The 24,878-nt window shown below is 43.9% G+C and overlaps 1 protein-coding gene across 2 annotated transcripts; it reads right to left on the bottom strand.

Moving 5' to 3' along the window:
- Positions 1 to 17: 17 nt before the first annotated feature.
- VAMP7 (vesicle associated membrane protein 7) lies at positions 18 to 24,520 on the bottom strand. Of its 2 annotated transcripts, none has more exons than XM_075258851.1 (8): positions 24,416 to 24,520; positions 10,825 to 10,980; positions 9,196 to 9,253; positions 8,112 to 8,249; positions 6,592 to 6,682; positions 5,288 to 5,355; positions 3,774 to 3,866; positions 18 to 2,939 (listed from the first exon to the last, which is right to left on the bottom strand). In XM_075258851.1, exons 2-8 carry the CDS (start codon positions 10,968 to 10,970, stop codon positions 2,871 to 2,873), a joined length of 663 nt encoding a protein of 220 aa, XP_075114952.1. In that variant the 5' UTR covers positions 10,971 to 10,980; positions 24,416 to 24,520; the 3' UTR covers positions 18 to 2,870. The 2 variants fall into 2 exon arrangements, with proteins under 2 accessions (XP_075114952.1, XP_075114953.1); XM_075258852.1 differs by having other exon boundaries at positions 10,825 to 10,977; positions 24,416 to 24,517.
- Between the last annotated feature and the right edge of the window lie 358 nt (positions 24,521 to 24,878).

Raw genomic sequence — 24,878 nt, 5'->3', positions numbered from 1 at the left:
TTTTTTTAATTTCTTTATTTTCAGCAATCTAAGATGTACAATAATTACAAAACAGAAGACAGACAGACATAAAGCAAACATCCCGGTATTAACACAAACCATCAGCTGTTCCGATAGAGAACATTGTAAAACAACGCAAATGAATTCCCAGCGGCCTGGACAATCGGCTCCGCTCTCCTAGCAGCACACAAGATGGCCCCTGGCTCAAAAACAAACAAACCAAAAACTATCTTTATTTGTTCTCTTCCGTCACACAGGCCGTTGCCTCGTTGACCACTACGAGGTCTACCATTATAGCTCTTACAGGAGGTCATCACCTAGCTTTCCCAAACTCCTGCAAGGCAGATCTACCCATTTAATAACACATTCCACGTTCCCAGATTTCTGCCTAAGCGCATTTTCCGTTCAGCGGAGGACATAGTTTTCCACCCAGCTTTCCCATCATCGGATAGAACGATGAAACAACTGAACAGAACTTAAAACCACTTGGCAGAAGACGACGACTTGAAACCTTCCTCCATGTTAAAATGGGTTTACTGGGACTGTAACTGACGGCCTATCCCAGGACCCGCTGTCCATAAACAGAACAAAGGGGCCATAGTTGACTGTTTATCCAGACAAGGCACCGTACCTAATGGTGTGGCCGTATCGGGTACTGCAGCTCAGTACAGGCTGCTCTGCTCAATTAAAATATTATGCGACCTAAGCGGAAGTAGTATTTAGTCTAAAAAAAAAAAGTGAAGGTGCAACAAAAAATGTCTTCCCCTGGGCCACAGGATCGATCCGTAACAAAGCCTGACAAAGTGATAAAACAAGATGGAAGCCGGAGCCAGCGTGCAGACCTGCCATATATTACACACCAGATTACTTCATTACTCCTTAGTAGAGATGAGCGAGTACTGTTGGGATCAGCCAATCCAAACAGCACGCTCGCATAGAAATGAATGGACGTAGCCGGCACGCGGGGGGTTAAGCGGCCGGCTGCCGTCAAAGCGGAAGTAGCAGGTGCATCCATTCATTTCTATGGAGCGTGCTGCTCAGATCGGCTGATCCAAACAGTACTCGCTCATCTCTACTCTTTAGATAAAACAGGATAATAATGGAACACATTAACTATAGGTACAATTAAAAACCCAAAATTTTCACCAAAATAATAAGATTTAGAGAAACTTAGTGTATGTTAGTGCCCTGTGCACACTGAGCGCCAGGACATACAGAGCCAAGGCGGCTGTTATACTTCTGTGTGACATTACTGCTGTTGTTTTAGTTATATCTCTTCCTGGGGAAAGCTGGGTGACAACTAACGTCAACATCTTCCAACTTTATTAGAAACCTGAATAGCAAGCAGGAAAAAAAAAAAACCCTGGGAATGCAGTGACTTGGACAACGAGGACGGATCACTGGCAAAAGTCTGGTAAACCAGGGCGGTGTTTCTTTTGGCAGCCATATTGGTTGCGACGTTGCCCGAAACAGATCAATCAGACATGTAAACGCTCTATGGCAACCAATCACGGCGCAGCTTTTATTGTCTTTCCGACCTCTTAAAGAAAGGTGTGTTGTGATTGGTTGGTATGGGCAACAGGTTTCCTTTTAGACAATTGGGTGGCACACAGCAGCCTACGGTTACTGTATTACAGATCCCCCCCCTCCCACCAAGTTACTCCCCTAACCTATAGGGGACAACTTATTAGAGATGAGCGAACACTGTTTGGATCAGCCGATCCGAACAGCACGCTCCCATAGAAATGAATGGAAGCACCTGGCACGCAGACTTTGCCGGTGGCCGGCCGCTTCCATCCATTTCTATGGGAGCGTGCTGTTCGGAACGGCTGTTCCGAACAGTGTTCGCCCATCTCTACTTGTTATGAATAAGCAACCCCTTTAAATCCTGACTGTGTGAACGTGGCCTTTAGGGTAGATTCACACTACCGTTATTTAATGTCCTGTGCCTTCTTCCATTACAGCATAAGAGCAACGGGCATTAAATAACAGATGTAGATGGAGCCCCCTCTGTTGGAAGAAAGTGTCCATTGTGTTGTTCACATTAGAGTCAACGGGAGCCGACACAGATGGAATGGATGGTGTATCCATCACTCTGCGTTAGTTAATGTTCGTTGCTGTCATCCTATGACAAATGCCAGCGACGGACATTAATAACGGCAGTGTGAACATATCCTTACAATTCAGAAGGAATTCAGGGAACCCTACAGCAGCAAACTGGTTATCACCCAGCTTTACCAGAAGCTACAAGTATACAGCAGCTGAACAGAATAAGTATTACATATTACAAGTCATTTTCGGAAGGAGGGAAAGGGGTCTTCATGTTATTACTAGTCACTCTCGAGGTGGCGTAACCCATAAACCCGAGCAAACAGAAAACATCACCTTGGCGATGGAGCGTTAAATCTGTGTTAGAGACATCCATAAAAGCAGACTGCAGGTTTGTCACATTAAGACGGGTGTGTGGATGGCATCGGCGTGGCAGAGCAAGCGGTGCGGGGGCGGCCGGGCAGATGGAGGTTAAAATGAAACACTCACCGGAGGTTAAAACATGAACCACCAGTCCAATATACAGATCTTATTATTTAAGGAAGAAAAGAAATGGGTGACAATGAAGACATGGTCTCTCCCGTCACCGTCCTTCATCTCCAGTAGTTAGACAGAGCGACGGGCTCCTGGGGCGGGGGATGTATAAGGCATAGAGATACATTGTCCAGTAAGGATGGAGGGAGAACTTCTGACACCTCAGTGTCCAGGGGGAAAAGGCTTTTCCATCAAGTCTCTTTTCTACGGGACGCTATGCGTGTGAACAGGTAGTACGTTACGTTCTGCTTCCTGTTGGTGGTCTTCATGCATCAGAGGAGAGGGGGTTACTTACTCACGCAGCTGGGCCATGTCAGCCCTCCGCAGGCTGCCGACACGATGATGTAGATGACGACCTGCAAGAGAAATGACATTTATTGGAACGTTCTGTTCGATGTATTTTATAATATATCGCTATAGGCGTTCCATTTGTTGGACTATTGCTTTCCTTAACACAGCAGTAGGGTTAGTCATTAACATTCTGGCAGCCACAAGGGGGCGCTAAGGCTATAAGAGGCAAACAGTAGGCACCGCCCAGGGGTGGCCATAGTCAGACATAACTCACTTTGTACAAGGGATTTGGAGATCCGCATGTGACAAAAGTTGCTTGTAGAGGAATAAAGGGCGTATAGCTGTAGATGATCTAGAACAGAGGTCGGGAACCAGATATGGCTCTTTAGATGGCTGCATCTAGCTTGCACGCCGCAGGCCCCACAAGCACTATTATACTCGGGGGTCATAAAGGGGTTATAGAGGCTGTCCTATACAAACTACACCCTTTTATATTAACATGTGAGGGCATATATGGGAAATCTATATGTTACTGAAGAGCTGCCAAGTATGGCTCAGGCACATCCATCTAAGTATACAGACACTACTGTAAGGCCCAATTCACATCTGCGTTCGGGAAGTCCGCTTGGGGACCCCCCCAAAACGGAAACCTATCTGCATTAAAAAGCAGTTACGACAGACTCCATAGACTGTAATGGGGTCCGTGTGGTTTCTGCACGAAAAATGCAGAGAGAACAGTGCTGCCTGCAGATAGGGGAATGGAATGGCCTGATCACAGATGTGAACCGGGCCTTAGAAAACAACACTATATTATGGAACAGCTAGTTAAGCGACTATCTAGGGGTTTCTGAGATTAGATAACGTGCACTAGATGGTATGACAGTATGTAAAGTACTTACTATTGTTACAATAACAATAATGATGGTCAGCTTCAGATTCTTCATGCACATAGCCCTGGCGAGATTTCTGCTTGTGGTCTTAAAGGTGACAGACTGGAAAGACAACACAAGGGTTAAATGACAGACAAAATAACAGGTTAGAGGACACTGGGTCCTGGCTGCCATAATCCAGAGATTACAATCAGCTGTGATGATGAATGAAGCCACTAGATGGCAGTCTTGAAGGACTCTGGCCATATATTACAATAAGGCATTGTGTATACACTTAGAAGTTACATTACAAGATGTGTAATATGGCCCCTGGAAGGTTATATGCAAATTTATTTTATTCTCCAAGTGGCCAGGAACCTTTTGTATTTTTTTTGGAGAAAATAAGGGTCACCGTCCACTTGGTGAATAAGAATTAATACCATTAAAGAGAACCTTTCATGGTTTGGGGCACAGGCAGTTCTATATACTGCTGGACAGCCGACAGTGTGCTGAATTCAGCGTAATGTCGGCTTTCCCGATCTGTGCCCCGGGTAAAGAGCTTTCGGTCCCGGTATCGTATCTCTTTACAGTCAGAAGGGCGTTCCTAACAGTCAGTCAGAAACGTCCTTCCCCACAGTAGCGCCTATCGCGCTGTACAGTGTGAGCGGGAAGGAACATGGAGAAGGACGTTCCTGACTGTCAGGAACGCTCCTTCTGACTGTAAAGCGCTACGGTACCGGGACCGAAAGCTCTTTACCCGGGGCACAGGTCGGGAAAGCCCGATTCAGCGCACTGTCAGCTTTCCAGCAGTATATAGAACTGCCTGTGCCCAAATCCATGAAAGCTCCTCTTTAAACAGGGGTCATATGTTTTGAATGGGTGGACGGATTTTCTTAATACAAATGATCAGGGGCATGGCGAGAATCACATGACGTACGGCTTTCAGTATATTAGTGACAGATCTTCCTTCTTTGTTCGCAGTCTCAAGTGTCTGACATTACGGCTATCATATAGATGTCACCCAGCTTTGTCAGGCTCGAGTTGAAATCTTCTCCACCAGTTCCAATTCTAAAACGACGGACACCCAACAGACCGCATTATACCCAACGGGGTCCATCAGCCACTTTTGTTGCGGCCCGCTTATACTTTATTCTGATCCTGAACGGTTAGGCGACGCTAATGTGAACGTAGTGTAGTATGTTAGGGATATCAGTGAGTAATGTAACATCAGTCTATGCATTTACATTGAACTCCAGCAAATTTACACCGCTGTGGAACTACAACTCCCAGCATGCCCTGACAATTATGTGCAGACTGCATGTTCAATTGCAGAATGATGAAGTAAATCCATTATCAGCTATGGAGTATATAAAGAACTGTATTAGTGAGGGCTCCACGTCTTCTTTATCCGCCATGTCTGTGACTGTATGTGTACAGAGTGCAGCACTCACATGACTGCGCCTTGGCATGGTAGAAGTGAAAGTCATGTGTCTGCCAGGAGGGGGCAGAGTGAGGGACATTCTGGGATTCCTGCATATACTTACTGAGTCCACAAGGTTCTCCGTCTTATCTATTAATAATTCTAATCGTTCTCCTCTTTGGGCTACGAGATCTGTGAAAAGAGAAAGGTAATGAGTCCTGGCAAGGAAAGGGTGTATACGTATCAGATGTTCTGCCATTGGCGGCTCACAGCAGCTCTCCATTAGAGAGACTAGACCTGGGCGGTATGAGAGTGCAGCCCATCAATCCTGGCTGACAGGGACATGATGGGGTATACGCAGAGAGGGGGCGCTCTCCTCATGAATATAGCACACTCATGAGAGTCCACTGTGGTCTCCGATAGCTGCTGTAAGCCAAATGGCATAATAGTTTTTGTGCTATTTACGGTGATAGTGCACCGGGTCCATTTTTATATTATGCTGCCCTTCGATCTGCCAGGGTACTATTGTCATCTATTGGTTTCAAAGGACTTCAGACTCCATCATCTTAACAGTAAAAACCAGCCCCCAAATGTGTGTGGTACCATTAAACATGGAGCGGTGGGTGCCAGGTGCTGGCTTCAATCATGTGACCTGGCGTTAAAACCAACCCAACGTGCAACACTTCGCCACCCCCAAAAAGTCCAGCAAATAGCTGCTGTTCCAATGATTCTGCCACAGTTGGATTTTTTCCTCTAGCCCTCCCTGTTCCTGAGCAATCATTGCTGTTAGTTTTGGTACCTGATATGTTATATAGTCTGTACTGTCAAGAGGGCGGGGTCAGGCAGGAGCAGACAAGAGGCGTGGATATGAGCTGAGTCACGCCCCCTGCCTGACACCGCCCACCTGACATTACAAAGCTTACAGAACACATTGTTCACCAAAGCTACCTGCACTTATTACTCAGGAACCGTGGGGCTTAGAGAGAAAAATCCAACTGTGCTGGAATCAGAGGTGCAGCTCCTATTAACAGATGTAGAAAACTAGAATTGGTGGAGATGGAGAAACCTGGGTAAGAAATAGGCAAAAACTAGCCCCTTTAAACAACCTCATTTATTCCAGCCTCAAAATAAAATTACTATAATAACGGTACAATAATTAATATTGTATGGTTAATTAGATGTATAGTTGGTTACTAGAGATGAGCGAGTGCTATTCGAAACGGCCGTTTCCAATAGCACGCACCCATAGGAATGAATGGAAGCGGCCGGCACGCTGACTTTGCCGGCGGCCGGCCGCTTAACCCCCTGCGTACCGGCCGCGTCTATTCATTCCTATGGATGCATGCTGTTCGAAACGGGAGTTTCGAATAGTACTCGCTCATCTCTATTGGTTACAATCTCTAGCTTTCTAACGAAATGTGACTGTACCTATATTCCGGACCATAATGCCTTTCAGCTCATCCACTTGGGCTTGTGTCTCCACTATACGGTCCACACTCTTGTTTTCTGAATGATGTTTCTAAAGAGAAATGATAGAGAAGACATTAAGTCGAAAAATATCCAATATAACCACATTCACGCACCACTGGGGTATATCCAGCTTACAGTGTATCCCTCCGCCCTACCATTAGTCCAATATTCAATCTCGCTCGCTCTTCTATTTTGTAGAATTCCTTTAATCCGGCATCTCTGATACTTCGATGATTACATAAAGCTCGTAAAGCGAACCCCAAATCATGGTATATGTAAAGTATTCATCAAATGATACAATGAATGGATATTACATGTGAGTATAAGACGCACTGCAATATAACTTATTAAAGAAATCCGTTTCATTTTCCACTTAGACCGAGTTATATAGAAGTCTATGGAGAGGGAAAGGAGGCTGCTGGAAAAGACACACGTATAACTGCTACATTGAGGAGCTCCATAGACAATACTATAGCTTGCAAGGTAATGCTCCGCCACCCTAAAGCATGAAACAAATTAAGTTGACTCCTCCCTCTCTATAGACTTCTGTGTGTGAGGCTGGATATGGATACAGGTGGGATTAGAAATAAGAATTGAAGTGAAGGAAAAGAGAGTAGAACGGAGTGATAAGTGAACCAGATATATTACAACGTTCCTTATATTCCCCTGTACTATTTACCATGTAACATCTGGGCAGGGAAATACCGTAGGGAATACTAGACCTGTCCAATAGGAAAGGCTCGTCAGTGAGGAGACGAAACATTTAAAGGGATATTCCCTTTAAAGTGATGGTGTATCTCTAGAACAAGCTGTCACTTTGTGACGGGTGGGTGTGTGTGTGTGTGTGTGTGTGTGTGTGTGTGTGGGGTCTAACCTCAGGGACTCCAGCAGTCCCAGTAACGCGCAGCCGATGGTCTTCTTTTCCGCCGAACGACGCAGTAGCTGCACGCAGCTGTAACACAGGGGAGTGCATAGGTGATTCAGTGATAGGTATTACTTACTGACAATTCCTAAATGTAGTTACGGATTGCAGGACGTCGCAATCGCCTTGAGGAGCTAGCTGCAGTCCGACGAAATGGTATAGGGGTTATATCGGTGTTATCTGGTGGCAGTACGTTTTTACCATCTAACATTTCCAATGATAACACTACTTTAGATTTGGTATTTAGACAGTTCCATTACATATTAGATGAAGGGTCCGATGTAGTTGCATGTGGGGAGTCACATGATGGCCACGGTGTATTCAATGTGGGGGTCACATGTGCTCATGTGAACGGCTTACAGAGATTGCGATCACTGCTGCCTCACATGACCGATGGCGGCTCCTCCCTCGTATCTGGGCTCAGATACAAAGATTAAGAAACTCGGCTTCAGCACCGGCCTCCTTCTAAGCTGATGATGTATTCTGTTCATTGACTCCTCTAGTACAAGTTCTGCTTATACAGAGCAACCGTTCTACATACAATAGATCTACTAACCAATTGCGCTGCGAGGACGCTAGAAAATTCGCTGTTCATGGCGTAGGGGAGTGCGGTCTGTGCCCTGGATCCATAAGTGGTCTGAAATCTCTTCTTTACTTCATTCAGGAAATTAAAGGCCCGGGAACGCTCAAAGTCCTGCAAATAACAGATGATCAGTGCGTTCTTCATAGCTTACTATAGCAGGTATGGGAGGACCGGGCCATCAGATGTAAGACAATGAGAATCACTAAAGGGTTATTCAGGTAGTACAAGGTATTCCGGATTACAGTCTAATGGGGTCTGCCTGCTGGGACCCCACAAAGCACAGGAACGGTGCTCTTGTGTACCCCATATGAATGCCACGGGTCACATTCACATACTGAGACATCGTTCATCTCTATGGGTCTGCCACAGAGAAGTCACGTCCAGTACAGTCCCATAGAACTGCATGGTAGTGCCCACATGAAACCTGCCGCTCTATTCACACAGGGTGCACAAGACCCCCATTTTCCTGATCTATAGGGGTCTCATTAATGTGTCCCAAAACAATTTGTGGACAGGACATGTCTTGTGGACAGGAGGCAGATTATAGTGGTCCTGTAACTTCTCAAATGACTAGTCACTTATTGGCTTGGGAATACTGGGAACAAGTAACACGTAAGATTTCTTGACTGTTCGGGTGTATGGAAGTGACTGAACATCACATATTGTATTTGACATATCTCCATGTGAAAGGTTCCAAATTTGGGGCTTATATGAGTTATTCACAAAGCCATATTTTTACATTCTAATTGATGACCTAGAGAAGCGTAACATAGAACTCATGTGTCCCAGTGAATAATACAGACTAGGGCTATAATACTGGTCGTGTTATGTGGCAGAGGGACCTTAGGGGCCACTCAGGGACCAGGGGCCGAGCACCACTGCTACCTCTGCCCCTTTATAGCCATGATCCTGGATACACGGCCTGTTCTATAGGTATATAGACAATGCCAGGGTAATGGTCTCTGTGACTCTAAACCTAATATACCTAATATGTAATATACCTAATATACCTATATGTAATATACCTATACCTAATATACCTATTGTCCATACTCACGTCATCTGTGATGCAAAGGTAGATAATTCTATCCTGACAGATGTAATGGAAGAGATAACTGTAGAAAGAACAGAAACATAAGACAAGGTTAAGTAACTCTTCTATACATCACTGCGGCATTGGTGTCATGTACTCACTCCACTATAATACAAAAAAGGAGCTACAGAAACAACCGACTCCTTCACAGACATAAGACAAACTACATTACAAATCCGCAAGGTGCTACACGAACATTAAGGTAGTCAGTCTAACCCCCTTCTAAATCTCTGTTGACCCGCTAATATGTTGTGGTAGGGATAATGGCATATTGGGCATACCTTCTGTGCAATCCTGCTGACAAAACCAACCTTTAAGGGCAGGTTGACACCAGCGTCTTGAATGGGTTTGCAAAACGTCCGCCTTTGAGCGTCTCTCCGCGGCGAAACCGTTTTTTTTTTTTTTTTAACCGGACACAAAGTCGAACATTCAGGACTTTGTGCCCGGGCGGACACTGACTGCCGGGTTTCCGTCTCCCGTCCAGTTTCTCGGGCAGAAGACGGAAACCCACGAGGCGGAGACCGGGCGCAGGTGTGATCCCGCCCTTATCTGTGTGCAAACAATTTTTTTGTTACGCTCGAAGCACGTTGGAGCACATGAGGATTGTCTTTATGCAAGGCCTCATTCACATCTCCGTTTTTAGCAGTACTCTGACCCATAATCATGGACAGCCGTGATCCTGCTCATTTTTGGATCCCGTACTGTCCGTAAATGATCAGTTTTTCACTTCAGTAAAAAACAGATGACCTATTTTTTTTGTCTCTTTTCCAATAGTATATCAGTATCTATGTGGTGTCTGTGTTCTTCACCGGCCCATAGAATGTAATGGGTGTCAAAATGTCCAAATTGGACCAAAATAAAGCAAGTACCCCATGATAATTATAGACATCGCAAGTGCACTAAGAACGTATATGTGAATAATTCCTTAGGTAGGGGCACTGGATGGTGACCTCAGATGTATACTGATGTATAACCACACCCTGGGCGAACGCAATTGCTCATTTGCATATGGATTAAATGTTTTCATTTTTTAAGCAGCATCACAGAGCAATGACCAAAATTAAACACATCCCATATCCATTGACATCTCTGCGCTTTCTATGTTGAGGAGTCCAGGAGGTGGAGCCATCAGTGACTGACCACCTCCCCAATGACTGTCCATACAGAGATAGCTGTCTATCACTGATAGCTCCGCCCCCTGGACTTCTCAATATGGATAAATGACAGGTTTTACTGAAGTTTATCAAACAAAGCTCTTGCTGTTCCATAACATACCGCCTGCACATTACATGGAATTTACCAATTGACAGGTTCCCTTTAAAACAAATGTGCAATCTTATCATAAATATATGGCACAACGTGACATTGGTCGTTATCTAGAGCACTGAGACCCATTGTTCTAAAAACGGGTGGGGGTCTCTGCACCTTCTTCGACATTAGAAAGTAGAACTACAGACAAAGTCACCACTGGATGGAATGGCTCCCATTAGTTTTGTGGCGACTGTTCTCAGTGGAATAGATATCCAAGGAATAACGATATAGAAGTAACACGCACTGACCACATACGATGAGCCCACCCCTCCAATATCTCACCTGCCATGAGAATAGGTCAGCTTGTTGTTTTCTGATGGGATCTTGGCCAGGATCTGCTCCGTCACCTCCAGGAAATTTCCTCCGCACCAGGCATGTTTTGCCAATATGGTGGTTCCCCTTGCAACAACAGCGAACAGGATGGCCATCTCTCCCCTGCTGAGAACAGAGCGGACATGTTAGAGATCAGTCTGCAGAAGCTGCGAGCTCTGCGCTATGCAAGTCATTACGGAGATTCGGATCTCTAATGTCAAGTGTCAATTATCTGGGGGATGAAGGAAACCGTCAGCCTGGATCCTTCTAGTCTGTGTCTTGTACTGTTCCTTGCTGCCACCTTCTATCTCGTAAGTCGTTTCCAAGTAATAAAAATTTGACATTGACTGGAGGAAACCTCATAGAAAGAGACAAGGTCAGATATCTCCTCCAATACATTACATCTAATCCATCCATTACAGGTCACCACTGACGGTTTAGGCCGTACGGAGTCTGTGCAACTTTCTGACAAGGATGATGATGGTGGGTGATACAGGACAAGGTCAAACTTGCCAACCAGAGAGTCATACCCTGGGCACCCACCATTACAGGACCTATGATGTCCAGTGTGGCTCATAAAACCTATTTCTGGTAGCCAGGTGTGGAATTCACCTGAGGGTACGAAACCTATCCCCTACATTGGTGGACTAAAACTTGTGGGTTCCAGGTTTTGCCCCCAGTAAATTTGCAGTCTGTGGCTGTCAGGGCATGCTGGGAATTGTAGTTCTGCAATAGCGGGCATTTCACAGTCTGGACACTACGGGGTTAAACAGCGCATACACTGAACACTGTAATCATCTGCATTGTGGTTTCTCTTCGGCAGGATATTGCAAGGCCCGGTCATGCTACTTTGTACTATGCAATGGAAAACTTTCCTGGCCGTAGCGGCTGGTACCTGTGGTGGTGACAGTGTAAATACACAGGCAGAAAGAAACGGGCACAACCCTATGTACTGAATGGTGGAGACACACTTTATATTGGGAACCTACAATCCTGGAATAAACATCACCCTTGGTCTTTTAATACTCTATAGCCACTCTGGTGTCGCCTCTCTGGTCACTATCATCCAGTATATATATATTTGTATCTTCTGAATACAACCCTCTGATAATTGTTGATAACTGAGAACAATAGTGAGCTAGTTGTGTATACATACAATCCTCACTAATGCCTGATAATAGAAGGACTATAGTGAATGAGCAGTGCATATGTATACAAGCCTCTGATAATGGCAGATAACAGAACAATAGTGAGTTGTGTATACATACAATCCTCTGATAACACAGGACAAACCTTAGCCTTTCAATTTTTTTGCATAAATTGACACTTTCTAAATAATGGGCATGACAAGGGCATACTGCAGGAAAGATGTCGCTAGATATATCATGCCAGAAACCTCTCCAGGTATATGACCCATGCTTTGTTTCTGAAGGGGATATGAAGACGTCAAATGGAAGATAAAAACACCAGACTTTAGAAATCTACCCCATTGTAACTGGAGATTGTGCCCGCGTCTGCGGGTTGGTGTTGGCGCTGAGCCACTTATATTTAGCCAATTGCTGTTGTGGATGATCCGCCTGCTCCCGCGTCTCTACTACATCGCAGCTTATGTGCAGCATACTCAGTTGTATGTACATCTCTGCATATGAGGCACAACAATACATTTCCCATCGTACTCACAAACTCTACACCCGATATACTCCTCTTGCCCACACACATCCTGCGTGTTCTTTAGTCTCCTGATCTTCCATGAGACTCCATTTTCATCAGCTTTCACACTGTCCAGCTTCATCCTATATAGCTCCGCCCACTGCCTAGAATGATTCTATCCTAGAATGAACACTGTAAAAATTGTATATCACAGCCTTGGTGTTTTGTGTGATCCCATTGTGTAATATACTAGCACTGATGCACGAAAAACTAAACCATGCCGGTACAGGTATTGTTAGACAGTCCCACTGAGGGGTGAACATATATACATATTTTTTTGTGATCCCCCATATACGCTTGGGTTACGATAATACGACTGTACTGCAACAAAGAATTTTTTGATTCCAAACTAACACAAAAATGGATTCCCATACTACGGAAGATTTGAGAACAAAAAAACTCGATGATATGTTTAATCATACAAAGACTATGAATAGTGACAGCGGAGAGTGTAAAGAATTACTACGCAAATTAAACAACACTTGGGCAGCGGAAGTTAGAACATGGTGGGACTTCAATACTCTAAAAAAAATATATAGATAAATTGATGATCCCCAGAGGACTTCGTATCAAGAAGTTCCCCACCACTGTTTTCAATGAGGATTTCTGAACTAAATGGGAACAAATTCTATCTAAATGTTCCCTGGACCTTATGTCACTTATAGTAAAAGAAGAGGAAGTAAAACTGGACAACTATAAAGAGGAACTAAAACAAATCAAAATGGACCTGGTGAAATATGAACATACAACAACGTATACGGAAAGTTTTGCCAAATTACAAACCAAGATACAACAGTTGGAAGAAAACATAACAAATACCAAACAAAAGAAATTCAATCGAGATAAAACGGACTATGAATCCAACCAGGTTTACCAATGGAGAAACTCTTCATACATAACGGAATCTATCCCCAGGTCTATTCTGAAAAAACGACAAAGATTCAATCGGTCGGGAAATTCCTCGAATGCTTCCTCTACCTCAAGAAGGGTATCATTTAGTTCCTCGGAATCAGATTTTGTGGAAGACAAAACTTCCCAATATCCAAAAAACGAGAAACATCACACAATGAGAAAAGGAAACATAGAGGGGGAAGAAAGCATAAAAAATACAACAAAAAAAACAAGATATTTTACTCGCAGGACGAGAGAATATCAGTAATTCATAAAGAAGTACAGCAAGCACTATCGGCTCCTAATGGAGATACAGAACTTAGTAATACAGCTGTACTCAACCTCTCGTCTTTTCCTTTGACTAAAGATATGATATCCCTTCTGAACAAAGGACTTAACTTCGTACCAGCCCAGAATTTCAACTTAACAGACACCCTACTGGATGTTAATAAATTCGTACGGTCATTAACAGTCAAACGTCATTTTTTTGACAATAGTGAAAGAACAGATAACAACAAAAGTGATGCATACAGTATACCTGAAAACGAAAATGAATATGCAGAATTGATGTTTAATGAACAACTGAGTGTGATAAATTTACAAGAATTAGAAAATAAAGAGTGCACACGTCGGGTACATACCACGGAAATAGCAAGCAAAAATCCCTATTTTTACCCAATAAAATCCCGAGTATCTAGTCTGCATTCTTTCCAGTATTTAGTAGAAAGGGATCTCAAACTTTTGTCTAACCAACAAACACAGGCCCATTTCAAAGATAATTTAACATCTAGGGAACGAGTGGCTTTAAAACAACTAGCCAGTAATAAAGCTGTTATAATTCGAATGGCGGATAAAGGTGGTAGGGTGGTGGTTCTAAATAGGGAGGATTATGTGGTTGAAATATTAAAAATCTTACAGGATACCACAACATACAAGAAATTAGAGGTAGACCCCACTAACATTTTTAAACAAAAATTGACAGATCTAGTAGAGGAGGGAGTTAACATAGGTGTAATACGGGAAAAACAAAGTAAATTCCTAATACCAGATAATCCGATAGTACCAGTGTTTTACGGGGTACCGAAAGTTCACAAAGGGGTCTCACCATCGCCCCTTCGCCCTATAATATCTGGGGTTAAATCCCTGAACGAGAACATTTGCTCATGGTTGGATGAATTACTCCAACCATTAGCATCAAGAGTACCGGGTTTCCTAAGGGATTCCAAAAGTGTGCTTAAACAATTTGAAAGTTTTCAGTGGCAGAAGAATTATGTATGGTTAACATGTGACGTATGTAGTTTATATTCTTGTATACCACATGGGCTGGCTATCTCTGCTTTATCCCACCACCTATACAAATATTCGGAGTATTCGGAGGAACTATGTGAGTACATTATCACGGTAACGCAATACTTATTAACACATAATTATTTCTGTTTTGATGACCAATTTTTTCTACAAACTTGCGGAGCCCCGATGGGGGCCCGCTTTTCCCCATCATTGGCAAACATTTATATGTCATGGTGGGAGGAGTTGTTTATATACACGGAGGCAAACATGTTTTCATCTAACATATGCTGGTACGGCCGTTATATAGATGATCTTCTCCTAGTTTGGTCGGGAGATGTGACGGCCGTACCAGCATTCATGCAGTATATAAATGACAATCATCTGAATTTGAAATTCACATACAGTATACATGAAAGGATGGTAAATTATTTGGATATTAGCCTAAAGGGGGATGGTGGAAGTAACAGGGTAGAGAGTAGCCTGTATAGAAAACCAAATGATGGCAACACGGTCCTGCATGCCACTAGTAACCATCCCTCCCATACGAAAAAGGCAATTCCAAAAGGAGAAATGATTAGAGTTAGACGGTCATGCTCAAATGATGTAAAATGTGAGGAAGAAATGAACAACACAATTGATAGACTGAAAAAACGGGGATACCCAACATGGTCCCTAAGCAGGGCAAAAAATCAAATGGTAAAGAAGGAAAGATCTTTACTACTTAGGGACAATGACAAAAAGAAAAACAGAACCAAAGAGCAACATAAAGGAATGTATTTCTGTACAAACTATAGTAACAACTATAAAGAAATAACGAGCATAGTACGAAAGTACTTACCCATACTCTATCAGGATACCATTCTTACAGAAATTTTAAATGAAGGGTGCAAATTTGTTTCTAGGAAGGGAAGGTCTTTATCAGACATGCTCTCCCCAAGTAATCTTCCAAAAATAACAACAGACAATAAGGATACATGGCTGACTTATCGGGGCTTCCACAAATGCGGAGCACCACGATGTTAGTCATGTAAATATGCCAAAAAAGGTAGTTCTTTTGTCAATAAGGTTTCTCAAAAAAATTACACAATACGAAGTTTTTTGAATTGCAAGTCGGACCATGTAGTATATGTTATTTGGTGTAATGCATGTGACATGTATTATGTTGGATGCACCACTCGTATGCTAAAGGTTAGAATAGCTGAGCACATAGCAGATGCAACCAAAATAACTACAGGTAGTATTTCAGGTGCATCCAAACACTTTCACCAGCAGCATCAGGGATCCCTGCAAACGTTCCAATTTTGGGCGATAGAACGCGTAGAAAAACCACTGAGAGGAGGGGACTGGAAGAGAAAATTATTAAAAAGAGAATTCTTCTGGATTCTTGAATTAGGAACAAGATTTCCAGCTGGTCTGAATTATAAAACTGACCTGTCATTTTTCTATTAATAAAAGTAATACATGGTAATATTTTGTAACATAAAAACAAAATAGAATAAAATTACAAACAATAAAATGTACATTTCCAACAACAGAGTCAGTACTTGCTTCTAGATGGAAAAACAGTTAGATATAAAAAAAAAAAAAAAAAAAAAAAAAAAAAAGGAATCAGACTAACCCTTGTCAACACACATATTACGGTGGCACCCATTTTTACTTTTGGCATACAATAATAAGCTGTCCTGCAGGTCTCGCGGAGACATCAGAGTCGGTGATTGGCATCAGGATATGAGATATCACATGACTCATGTTTCACATGTTCCCATAACGACCATAGTTACGTACAAACCAGGGGGTAGGATACCACGTGATAGACGCAAAACGTGCTACTATAGCAACATAATAAACGACGTGGTAATACATAGTGATTGTTTAGCCCAAAGTGAAAGCGTTACTCCCAACAGAGATTCCACCACAGTAAGTAAATATTGTAGTGTAATAATGGAAGGTGTAGTTTTTGTAGGTAGATATTTCTTATTTTACATATTCCCGCAATCCTATTTAACGGGGGAAGTCCATAATAACAGTTCTTATGGTAATTTCGATATATAAAGCAGGAGTGTATTCAAAATATTCGTATTCAAATGGAACACGGTCAAATTCAAGATATTTTATATGGTTTTTATGTGTAATACATAATTGTATTGATGTTGTATTGTGAAGTGTATATATGTTTTGTGGGTATGTTATTTTGTTGAATGAAAACTGTGGCTAGACCACATTACAGCTGGAGTAGATACGGATTAATTAACATCTAACCTAGAAGAGGGTATAAAGCCACAGTTTTCTCATTCAGTCTTTACTTCGCCATGAGGAAGGGGCTCTGACCCTGAAACGCGTAGGCGGCTAAAGTTTTTTTCGTGTATCCATTGTTCCATGTAACCCAAGTATCGTCTATATATGTAAGTGCTGTGTCTTTTTGCTATTTTTTACTGGTTTCTGGTGATTGTGGAATTTTAAATGGCTTTATTAAAGTATGAAAATTTTTTAAGTCTACACTAGACTGGATGCTGAATCACTATATGTTTTTTTCTGGGACTGTCTATCCTAGAATGACTCAAGGACCTGTGATGATGTCAACACAGGTCCTTTAGTGTTGTGTGAACCTAAATTTCTTCACTGCAGTCGTGTAGTGGCGTCATTTACCAGGATAAAAAGTAGCCTATGTTTTAATTGGGGTTCCTATATATGTATGTGTCAACTTTCATGCAAATCCCTTCAGCCGTTTTTGCATGATTGAAGGAACAAACATCCAAACACACAAACTTTCACATTTATAATATTAGTAGGATAGGAGGATACATGTCTGTGTATGTGTATATATATGTGTGTGTGTCTGTGTATGTATATATGTGTGTGTTAGAAGTCGCACACAGGCAAGTCCTGGTCCCTAAAGCCCCTTCAGATGTAACATCAAGGCTTAGGAGCTTCACATTACCTGTCTGACTGGAAAAAATTAAATAGGACTAATATATATATATATATATATATATATATATATATATATATATATATATTTAGTCCTAATATATATATATATATATATATATATATATATATATATATATATAGTTTCCTGTGGGGAAGTAATAAATATTCACAGACCGACGTGAGGGAGCGCCGCTTGTAAGGCCGATGGTCAGAGACTAATCTCCATGCGCAGCGCTGTGTGTAATATCTGCTGTAACCCAGGGGATCCCCAGTGTAAAGCGCAGCGACTTCACTCCCTGCTAAATTACTGTTTTGCCTGTAATTCTTCACGGCCCGTTAGACGACTATTGTTATAAATCTACAATCTGCTAACGAGAATAATTACAGCGCTAGACATCTCTGCATATATCAGCAGCCCTGATCTCCAATCCTGCAGCTACGCGAGCGGAAACACATAAACGTTCCTTCAATCCTGTGCATAGTGATGTTATAGAATAGCGTTAGGCCTCACTCACACACGCGCCATTTTTAATGGATCTTATGTCCATGAGAAGCTTTGGTTTTTGCCCGCCGTTTTGCATCCATTCAGTTTCTACGTTTTTGAGTATCATCCGTTTTAATGGGCCGTTCCATAGGTCGCCTGCCGTTGTCGCTCCGTGCGCGTCAATGTCACAACTTTGAGTAATTTCCAAATGGAGAAAAGTAAAGAAATAAAACAAACGATGAAGGTGCCCATGGGGTCACGACCGTCGCCGACTCGGAGGGTTCGGTATCTCTGAATGGCCTTGTATAAAATCCTAGAATGGTACAGATAGGAATACTTGTAGCACAGTTTTGGCAATGCGCCACGTTCTACTTTCTGCGCCCCACTTGCCACTTTTTACAAAAGTGGGTGGAAAGGGGAAAAGAGCAAGGCAGGCCTGGCAGGGGACCCAAAATTTCCTATAACTCATGCCAGAAAACTAGTATAAAAAAAAATCTACGCCAAGTCCTGACTTCCACTCTGGAACACAACAGTGCGCCTCAAATATTAAAAGGCCAGAGGACACGATAATGAAATGGCGCTAACCATGCCTGAATGAAGACTGGCATGCAGAACGCCGGTCTTCATCATTCCCCTGCAGCGCCACCACAGGGGATATTGGGCAGTACAAGGAGCCACCAATGGCTGTCTAGGTCCGTCAAATGCTAGTGTGACTAAGGCTACGAGACCTGGCGAGCTGGCGTGAAATATACAGTATATCTTAATATCTTCTAACATTGGAGAACCCCTTTAACCCCATCCTGAAAGCGCTATAACTGGGTTCTCTAGGAAAGTAATATCAAGGCCATATCCCTTTCCCTAGAGGTAAGTACAGTATGTGAATGGACAAATGCATTGTCCGTGGTTAGTAAAGTGTTATAATCCATCTGACTGCACAACTCCATTTATTGCTGTCCATTTATCAGACTAGGCGGGTGCCCGCTTTCCTTGTTGACATTTTGATTTAGTAAATTGCACTTTATTTCCTCCTTTACAGGGAAAACAGAATATTACGGCAGGTGGGTCTGCTAAGATAGTCCAATATACTTATAAGTAGGCATGAGGTCATTTGTGCTTCTTATTTACAGTGTCATAAACTGGGTAAGGAAAGTAAGAGACGCTGATAGACCAGGGATGAGCCTAGTATTACTGACAGGTTACAAGGGTGTGTACTACAAGACAAGCCTTATTCTGGTAACCTGAGGAATACATTATAAGGCTAAGGAGACCCCGGCTGGGTGTGCGGCGGGATACCATACCTAGCAGCGGTGAAAAACAGCGGGTTTTTGCAACAGCTGTAAAGAGCGAGCTCCAGGCGGCTGGCCAAGCGTTCCACTTTTTGCACTGCAAAGGTTAAGAACTGCACCGAACCCACAGCAATGAATGACACTCAAGCTCAAAACCCGCAGCACAAAGCAGGTTTTATTCTGCAGTGTGGATGGGATTTGTTAAAGTTAAATCCACTATACTGATATTGTAGCTCACAGGAGATTATACAGCCGTGAACTCACCCTATGTATCCCAGTTGGCCTAGGACCCTCAATGACCAGCGGGTTGAAAGGCCTGTGGCACTTGTGCAAGAACAGTGACCTCTTCACGCTTTATACTGCACACCATATAATTCATAGCGACCGCGCCTTGTCCATAAGGGAATGTCATCAATTAAAAAAAAAATAAAATTATATATATATATATATATATATGTATATAATATAGGGAGAGAAGCGGAGCTGTGTGATATATAGAGTTATAGGATTTGGATTTAGGACAATAAGCCACCCAGAAGTTCTTATGAACCAGGGGTTTAGAGTCCCAAATCACTCTGTAATAAAGTCCTCCATGACTGCAATAAAAATAACAAAGCTACATCCCCCCCCTATACTCCTCGGTGTATACCCCGCACCCCCAGCACTTACACAGTGATGGCTAGAAATCATATAGGATTCTTGCTGACAAGTGTGTAAAGATGATGAGGTTGGAAAACAAACAAGAGCCTTGAAGGGAAAATATCTATAAGAGGAGCGAGAGAAGATCCTGGAGACTGAAGAGAAATACCTGATGGGAAACTGTCCAAGTATTCGCTTATACAGCCCCGGGCATGGAGCTTGTTGGACTTTGCACATTGATAACCGTGTATAACCATATGGTATAACAACAACAAGAAGAACGCCTTGTAGATACAAAAGTAACCAAACCAGACCATGAAAGGAAAGGTCCATTGGTCAGAGTCATCCCAGTTTCTTCTGCACCATATTGATAGCAAGGATGTAGCCCTGGACAATACCCAACCCTCAACCTAAATACATTTTATTAGACTGTGATGGTCACTGGGCATCGCCACCATGATATCTGTGGTCAGATGGACGCAGTATCACAACTATACGTCTAACCCAAGTTCTGAAGGACAAAGTGGATCAAAGCCCCAACGTAATTCACAGTATACTTGTCTGTACGGTCTCTATGAAAGCTTTCAGTAAGTTACTACAACACAGCATTGCAAGGTTTCACATTCATATGAATAGGAACTGCGGATGGTGGAACTTTCCTCCACCGAACCAGAGTTTTAAGCATCTAGATGACAATTTCTAAGGTTCGGCCTTCACAGGATCATCCAATTTTTTATTTTTTTAATTTTTTTTTTACCCATAACATAGCCATCTCTTTCAGATCAGCTCGGGCCCCCTGCAAAGCCGCTGGTTTTACCTGGTCCCAACCTTTACATGAATTATTATTTATAGGATTGTTAGACGGGTCCCTTGACCATAAACAGATCACAAAATGTCCCCTAAAAGCGGTTCCCTGCGAAGAAACTAGGCAGTAAAGGTTCCATTTTTCTGCTGCGCCACCACAGGGCTAATGAAGTATTACACAGTGGCCACACAAGTCACTCTATTAGCCTACTGTCCTATTGTCTGTGTAATGCAGGAACAGTGGGGTCCTCCAGAGTGAAAAAAAAACAGACCTTGAAATCAACCCCCACCCTAACCAAAAGATGGAGATCTGGACCCCCCCTCCCCTACTAACTCAGAATCCCCTAATAGGGTAGATAAAAAAAAAGTTTCCCTGAAGAAATCCTTTAAAGACTCCTAACACTTACACAGGTAACCTGTGGCCGAGTATCCCCATAATGCTCGGTCTATGGGTGCAACAAAGAGCTGCTAAGGAGGTTTGCCTCCCTAAACGGATTTTGAGGATACCATACTGATGATCTATTGACTGGTTAGAGCAGGGGTAGGGAACGTACGGCTCTCCAGCTGTTGCAAAACTACAACTCCCAGCATGCATACTGGCTCTGCTGTTCTGGGAACTCCCATGGAAGTGAATGGAGCATGATGGGAGTTGTAGTTTCACAGCAGCTGGAGAGCCAAAGGTTCCCTACCCCTGGGTTAGAGCATCAGTATCTAATTTGGAGATCTGACACCCAGACCCTGCACAGATCAGCTGTTCTTGAAGCCTCAGGGTACCAGAACAGAGCAGCAGCCCCATCTACTACATAGTGGTGGTACTGAGGAACTGCAACTTGAATATGAGCAGACTGCACACACGTCCCCATCCACTGCAGCAGCTTCCAGAACAGCTAATTTGTGCGGGTTTTGAGTGCTGGACCCCCACGGATCAGATCAATGGACAACATATCCATAAATAGTAGACAGTCAACAAGTCCCAGTATTTTGTGTCCCACCCTAGTGGAGCCTGCAGGTTCTTATCCCAGAGCTTTTATTTCCACAGGACTTTACCGTCTCCCCTGACAGCAGTTGCACAATCTTTCCTTCTCTGGTAGCCAAACACTGGATATAGGCCAAAAACCACACGCCTCAGTCCTATGCTTCCAGTATCGTATTTACCTCCACTCGGATTTTACAGGTCACAATAGAGTTACCAGGTCTGACAACCCAAAAAACATGTGTTCCTACTGTCTGTTCTGGAGGGGGGGGGGGATGGGGTCTGGAGTTACACTTATGTGGAGGAGGTCAGCCTGTACATCCTCCATTTTGGATTCCGGCCATGTGGGGCCTTACCTGCAACCATTTTACATTCCTCTTTGTTTGGAGATCTCATCCCCCCCCCCCCCAGCCTTAAAGGGATGCAGCTTCTACTGCTCCTTACCCAATAGCCAGGGGCAGGAACTATTTTACAGCTCTGCCACCAATTAGGTTATGCTAATTAGACTTGTCCAACCTGTGTTTTATCTACACATTGTACTCAGAATACCTCTCAGCCATTATATACACAATAATACATCAACTTTATGAATTTGGACTTCAATATGGTGATGCTTAGAGTGGATTGCGCTTACACTTCTTTAGATGTTGCTTCCATGAGTTCATTTGCAAAAATTACAATATATCGGCAACGGTGGCCCCAATTCAGGTGACCCTAAACTATCTGATGGTCTTTCCCTTACGTTATATGAGGTTGCCAGTTATCAGGAGTCCACGGGCCCACAAGTTACCCTCTATGTTCCATTCTGAGACAGAAAGTTGCAAAATTGGATTTTGTGACTTTTTGGGATTATTTGATGTCAGTAGGTCCAATTTTGAAGGTAGGTGAGAAAGTGAACCTGTGAGTACTGGTCATTGAATAATCCAGACTGCTGTAGCTAAATGGCCACATAGCATTCGTGCACACATGTCCGACCATCCTCAAGTCAAGTCTGGTAGTTGGGCATGTGACCAGTGTAGTAGTGGCGCTGGAATGGCAGGACGCTCACTGGTGTATCTCATACAATTCATAGCAACTAATCACAGCTTTACATAGTAGCATAGTAGATGAGGTTGGACGAAGACTCAGGTCTATCAAGTCCAACCTATAACCCTACAGTGTTGATCCAGAGGAAGACAGAAAACCCCATGGGCCGATATCAAGGGCAAAAATTCCCTCTCAACTCAAAATCCAGCAATCAGTATAAAACCCTGAATCCACTGTCATTGGTTACATGAGCACCGGGATCTGGGTTGTTACTACGGGCAACTCTGCCCATAATAAAACATGCTATAATGTGTCGCAGATGAGACAGATGTAAAATTGCTATGTATATCAGATAAAAACAAGATAAAAAGAGAAGATATGTAACAACAGATAATACAAGGGCTGCAACTGTTTGCCCATCACCCTACCAGGCTGTGACCGTGCACCCACCACTGTTCTGGGCTGTGACCATGCACCCAGCACCCTACCAGGCTGTTACTGTGCACCCACCACAACTGGCTGTGAACGTGCACCGACCACCCTATCAGGCTGGGACTATGCACCCACCACCGTACCGGGCTGCGACTATGCACCCACCACCATACCAGGCTGCGACTGTGCCCTCACCACCACCATACCATGCTGGGACTATGCCCCCACCACCATACCATGCTGGGACTATGCCCCCACCACCATACCATGCTGGGACTATGCCCCCACCACCATACCATGCTGGGACTATGCCCCCACCACCATACCATGCTGGGACTATGCCCCCACCACCATACCATGCTGGGACTATGCCCCCACCACCATACCAGGCTGTGACTATGCACCCACCACCATACCATGCTGGGACTATGCCCCCACCACCATACCAGGCTGGGACTATGCCCCCACCACCATACCATGCTGGGACTATGCCCTCACCACCATACCAGGCTGCGACTGTGCCCCCACCACCATACTAGGCTGCAACTATGCCCCCACCACCATACCATGCTGGGACTATGCCCCCACCACCATACCAGGCTGGGACTATGCCCCCACCACTATACCATGCTGCGACTATGCCCCCACCACCATACTAGGCTGGGACTATGCCCCCACCACCATACTAGGCTGCAACTATGCCCCCACCACCATACCATGCTGGGACTATGCCCCCACCACCATACCATGCTGGGACTATGCCCCCACCACCATACCATGCTGGGACTATGCCCCCACCACCATACCATGCTGGGACTATGCCCCCACCACCATACCATGCTGGGACTATGCCCCCACCACCATACCATGCTGGGACTATGCCCCCACCACCATTGTCCCAGGCTGTGACTACACCAAAAATGCAATTTCCTTTCATTTCGAAATTCCCTCCTGTGAAGACATCACATGAGGCTGCAGTCAGCAGCAGACTCTTCCCCTGATGATAAGATCTGCCCTCACTGCCCATTACCTGCCCAGTCTGCCCCACTAGCCCCCTGCCACCCTCTGCCCCCTCAGTGCCCCCTCTCCCCGTACCTGGAATGGCTCAGGCTGTAGATTGTAGATGCAGTCAGGGCGTTATTACATGCCAGGTCCCTGCAGCTGCTTCCTCCTGCACTCAGCACAGATCACGCTGACTTCCGCAGGTGACTCTTTGTCACAGTGAAGCATCATGGGAGATGTAGTTCTGGCCGGTGATTGACTCCTCCGAGCACTCCCCCTATGGGTGTGAGAGCGCAGCAACAAGTGACTGGCTGCAGAGTGTTGTGTGCTGTGGTCAGTGCTGGTATACAGCTGGGACACTGTATGGTCACATATATAACTGTATACTATATCAGTGACTATCAATCACTTCCTTTATAAAAGAGATATAGGAATTAAAGGGGTACTCTTACTTTAACCACTTCAGTACCGGACCAATTTGTACCGGGACACATTTTAGGTTTATTTTGTATGTGCGGTTTTGAGGGCTGTAACATTTTTCTCGTATGTCTCAGTC

The sequence above is a fragment of the Leptodactylus fuscus genome, chromosome 11 (assembly GCF_031893055.1).
Source record: "Leptodactylus fuscus isolate aLepFus1 chromosome 11, aLepFus1.hap2, whole genome shotgun sequence".
NCBI classification, from domain to species: Eukaryota; Metazoa; Chordata; class Amphibia; order Anura; family Leptodactylidae; genus Leptodactylus; species Leptodactylus fuscus.
This window is presented reverse-complemented; position numbering and strand designations above follow the sequence as displayed.

Coding starts and splice junctions, on each gene's coding strand:
- VAMP7 (XM_075258851.1), bottom strand. CDS start 10,970: ATGGCCATCCTGTTCGCTGTTGTTGCAAGGGGAACCACCATATTGGCA. Junction 6,683..8,111: donor GCGTCCTCGCAGCGCAATTG/GTTAGTAGATCT, acceptor ATTTCTCTTTAG/AAACATCATTCAGAAAACAA. Junction 3,867..5,287: donor CGGAGAACCTTGTGGACTCA/GTAAGTATATGC, acceptor TTGTCTTTCCAG/TCTGTCACCTTTAAGACCAC.